Here is a 5,048-nt window from a genome sequence, read left to right as displayed (position 1 = left end):
AAATGCACCACGGCCGCGCCGAGGGAGGGGAGAAGTGGGCTCTCTCTGAACCCACCCAGCGCGGACCGCACTGATTTGGTGCGCGGCCGCGCTAGTCGACCCTCTGAACCCCACCACGCGGACCGCACAGAAAAGCACTGCGCGGAAATGGTCGCGGCCGCTCTGGGCCTGCAACATCTGAACCTGTATATTGTTTTCTAAGTCTAAGACCTCCCGGGCCCTACTCAAAACTCACCCGAGCCCTCGGGGCTCCAAACCAAACATTCATATGATCTCGAAAACACCTTACGGACTTACTCGTGCGATCAAATCGCCAAAATAACATCATATACATAGGATCAAGCCTCATAATACATGATTTTCTTTCAACTTTCATAAAAACTCAAATTCCCCATTTTAAGTCCGAAACACGTCATATGATGTCCGTTTTTAGCAAAACTTTACAGATAGTGCTTAAAACATATTAAAGACTCGTACCGGGCGTCGGAACCAAAATACGAGCCCGATACCACAGTTTTCTGATCAATTTTCTTCTTCATTTTCCTTAATTAATTTCAGAAAATAATTTCACACAAAAATTCATTTCTCGGGCTTGGGACCTCCGAATTTAATTTCGGGCACACGCCCAAGTCCCATATTTTTCTACGGACCCCTCCGGGGCCGTCGAATCACAGGTTCGGGTCCGTTTACCCAAAATGTTGACCGAAGTCAATATTATGCATATTAATATCGAAATTCATCAAATATTTCACATAATTCACATATTCTAACATAAAAACTTTCCGGCTACGCGCCCAAACTGCGCACGCCAATCGAGGCAACTAAAAGCGAGGTTTTCAAGGCCTCGAAAGCGCAGAACAAGGAAGAACTACGGTGATGATCCTTCGGGTCATCACACTTTACATTCAAGTACTATGTGTTTAAATATTGTAATACTTTTTATAATGCTCGCTAACTTGGTTACCTTTTTGTTTTTATATTTGTTTTTGTTTTATTATTCCCCTCCCCCAAAGGTTAGTTTGTACACTTTGGCATCATCATCTTATTTCACAAGATCCAAAAGCTCTTCCATACAGGCTGTAAGCGGAGGGGCCTATCTCAAGAATTGGACCATAAGGACAACCAAAGCCCGACATGCCTCGGGGTGGCAAGGCTAAAAGAAGCATTATCCATTATTTTACTAAATGATTTTCTTTTTGCATTTTCAATTCCCGCAATAAGATCTTCAATGATCAAATCAGTTATGCAATTTGTCAAAAGCATTTTTGACTTTTCTTATGAATCAATACTTATTGCTATCGTTTTCTCTCATTACTTTACCTACACAACATTACCATTACTTGTCTTGATGAATCAATGACTGTGACATGCAATGAGACAACGCAACAAACGGACATGGATTTAGAAGAAGATGACATACCTGACGAGATTGTCAGAGAGGTTGAGAACTTTGAGAATAGACCTAATTCCAACCTGGACGAGACCAAAATTGTCAACATGGGAGATGCAGAAAATGCCAAGGAAATGCAAATCAGCATTCACCTATCACCATCGAAGAAGAAAGAACACACAGAATTTCTAAAGGAGTATGAGGACATATTCGCCTGGTCGTATGATGACATGGCTGGTCTAAGTAGGTCTATCGTGGCTCACAAACTACTAACCAATCCAACGTGTCCACCGGTAAAGCGAAAGCTTAGAAAGTTCAAGCCTGATATGAGTTTAAAAATCAAAGAAGAAGTCAACAAGCAGATCAAAGCTAAGGTTCTCAAGGTAGTAGAATACCCAACGTGGTTGGCCAACATTGTGTCAGTGCCAAAGAAGGGTGGGAAGTTCAGAGTCTGTGTCAACTATGGGGATCTCAATCGGGCCAGTCCGAAAGACGGCTTCCCTTTTCCAAAAATACACATCCTGATTGACAATTGCACCAAGCATGAGCAATAGTCATTCGTAGATTGCTTCGCTAGTTATCATCAGATTTGGATGGATGAGGAAAATGATAGAGAATCATAGACATTGACACGAGAATTTATCATTTTCTCTTCTAGGGTATCGTACCATAGTCCTCACATCAACTGGGGCATCCCCTATATGCTTGTTTATGGTACAGAGGTTGTCACTCCCTGTAACTACCAGACCGGTCGTTTTGAGCTTTTGCACTTTGATCGCCAGTTCTCGAGCATGACTTGCCTCGTGTTATGTATGATGACTGATGTAGATCGTTGGTTTTGGTTTTCGGAAAAAAAAATCGGAATGAATTTAAAAGAATAGTCTCAGTTGAAAGCTTTGAATTTGAAAGGTTTGACCAAGAGTTGACTTATGTGTAAATGATCTCGGATCAGAATTTTTATGATTTGTCTAGCTCCATTAGGTGATTTATGAATTAGGAGCGCGATAGTAATTGGTTTTGGAGGTCCAGTGTGGAACTTGGCTTGAATTGGCGAAAGTAGTATTTTAGCGATTTCCGGTTGATAGGTGAGATTTTTATCCAAGGGTTGGAATGGAATTCCGAGAGTTTCTGTAGCTTCATTATGTGATTTGGGATGTGTGTGCAAAATTTCATGTCATTCGGAGGTGATTTGGTCGGGTTTTTGATCAAATGCGTGTTTCGGAAGTTTTTGGAAAACATAGGCTTGAATTCGATGTGAATTGATGGTTTTGATGTTGTTTGAGGTTTTTTGTTGATTGGAAAAAGTTTGAATGATGTTATGGGGTGTGTTGGCATGTTTGGTCGGGGTCACATGAGGCTCGGATAAGTTTTGGAAGAGTTTTTGGAAGATTTTTGTCGTTTTGAGCATAAGCACGTAATGATCCAAAGGACCATTTTTAGTTCTAGAGATTGAAATTTCATTTAGAGACTTCCGGAATTTTGATAATTAATTATAGGACTGATCTGGAAAGTTTGGTCTAATTTCATCAAGTCGCGATTGGGTTTTTGATGCGAAACATCTGTTAATTGTTTAACGAGCGAAATGGATATCGCACTAATCAAACGAGCTCCGCATTGAGTTCGTATGAAAGACTATGTTCGTATCATTATTTGTGACTCATAGGAACAAGAATCATCGAATTCATAGTTCGTATGGTAGAGTTAGAGCCTTTTTAGTGAAAATAAATATTGCTGGTGCAGAAGGTTCTGGTTTGCACCTTTAGCGACCAGATTTGGCACCTTTAGCGACCGGAAAGGTCTTATAGCGACCAGAATGGGCTTTATTAGTGTTGTTCTGTTTTTTTAGTTCATTTTCATGTTTTTCTTGTGAAAGAAAACGGCTTGGGGCGATTTTTGAGCAAGAAATCATGAGAAATCTTGAGGTAAGTCACTTGTGATCATTTCTACTCCATAATATTGAATTATCATCGAATAATCCGACTAGATTACATGTTTTTAAGGAGTAAATTGGGGATTTAGGCCTAGGGATTTGAAAATAAGATTTGAAAATTTGAGGGTCGAGTTGATGTCTGATTTTGGTAAATTTTATATGTATAGACTCGTGGCGAGATAAGGAATCCGTTGATATTAATTTTTCTGAATTTCGAGAAGTGGGCTCGGGGCTCGGGTTTTGCCAAATTTCGGGATTTTGACAGTTCTAGATGGAATAGTCAGTTTCAGGTATTTAGATGAATGTTATAACTGCTCGGTAAGACCTTAGAAGGGTGCACACTATATTTTAACCATCAAATGTTTATTGGTATTTCAACACCCACTTGGTTGATCGACTGCCAATATTTCGATCTTGCTATGTATTGTAGGAAGAGTTTAAGAATAATTATCATGAAATGATCGTACTTGAGGGATGTGTCAGTCATTGAATGCTGAGGTTGTGATCAGTTATGGTGATTTATATAATCTAGGAATTTGGAGACGGGGAATTCTTAAAAATATACTATTTCGGGATTGTGGCATGTTTGAGGTGAGTGTCTTATCTAAACTCTTTGGATGCACTAGTTGAACTAATTGATGATGATAACTATGTGCTATGAGCGATAATATATGTGAGGATTGAACCTGTGTGCAAGCACCGAGCTAATATTCATGCTCGGAAGATACGTAGGCTATGATATGCCTAGAGTGGGATATTGGGCTAAGGTATAATGTTTCTCGTATTCGTAACTCTGTTAAGAACTATCTGGACTATACTTGAGATTTCCAAGATGCTAAATTCTAGAACAAAGTTGGTAATTACTAATTATGTGTTAACTTGCTAATTTGAGCTATGACAGCGCAGTTTGCTCATGCCTACGATATAGAGTGTTATTTATTCCAGTCAAGGAGAATGAGAATCTTGTTTCAGTTAGCATATAAATGTGTAGTTGTTGGATTGATTCTATATGATATGCTTGGACTGGAGGTCTGTGACCGTGCCAGGTGGATTATGTTATTGGTAGCTAAGTTGCTCATGAGGTTGATTTCAATGTGAGCTATAGAAGAGCCGGTTATTATTATTCTTTTCATATATCTTGGTTCAACTGTGATTGACGAGCCCATAGCATATCGTTGGGGTGGTACATGTGGAACTTGCAAAGTGGCTCTTTTCTTTAAGGTATTCTCCCTTTTTGGGGTAACTGGATGGTGCAATAGTGAGGTTTTCCGGTATTGCATTGTATTATGTACTTCTCCGTGAGTATGGTGATTCACTGGTGGTACTAGATATCAAATTGCACTTGGTTGATGATTTTGAGCATGGTGACTTGGGGCGTATCATGTGAACTAGTGTCTGGATAGGGTCGCGCATGGCAGCGAAGCTATGTGGAGATATGACCTTCAGAGTTAGATTCGTGTTTTATATTTCTATGATGTGAGACGGATTCTCAGCCTTGTGTTGTGGTGGTACTGGTGAGCTTGAGGTACAGCTCTTTCGTTTGAGTCATTTTCATGAATTGAGTATGCTCGAACTGTTGCTTATTGGCGCGTGTATTGTGCGAGTGGTGGCTTAGGCCTGTATTGATGTGTCATGTCACCAGAATAATGTGTTGGATTAGAAGAGATTAGTGGGATCATTAATGAATACGAACGGATTTGATTTCAGCATGTTGGAAGGATAATATCG

At 39.9% G+C, this 5,048-nt stretch overlaps 1 protein-coding gene across 1 annotated transcript; it reads left to right on the top strand.

Annotated features, from left to right (window-relative positions):
• Positions 1-1,497: 1,497 nt before the first annotated feature.
• Positions 1,498-1,944, top strand: LOC138886015 (uncharacterized). The gene has a single exon (XM_070167036.1). It carries the CDS (start codon positions 1,498-1,500, stop codon positions 1,942-1,944), a length of 447 nt encoding a protein of 148 aa, XP_070023137.1.
• The last annotated feature ends 3,104 nt before the right edge of the window (positions 1,945-5,048 follow it).

Source organism: Nicotiana sylvestris, chromosome 2 (assembly GCF_000393655.2).
Source record: "Nicotiana sylvestris chromosome 2, ASM39365v2, whole genome shotgun sequence".
Classification (NCBI taxonomy): Eukaryota; Viridiplantae; Streptophyta; class Magnoliopsida; order Solanales; family Solanaceae; genus Nicotiana; species Nicotiana sylvestris.
The sequence above is the reverse complement of the archived record's forward strand: the minus strand, read 5'-3'. Positions and strand labels throughout refer to the sequence as shown.

Excerpts from the sequence above, each read along its gene's own strand:
- LOC138886015 (XM_070167036.1), top strand. The coding sequence starts at position 1,498 with ATGGGAGATGCAGAAAATGCCAAGGAAATGCAAATCAGCATTCACCTA.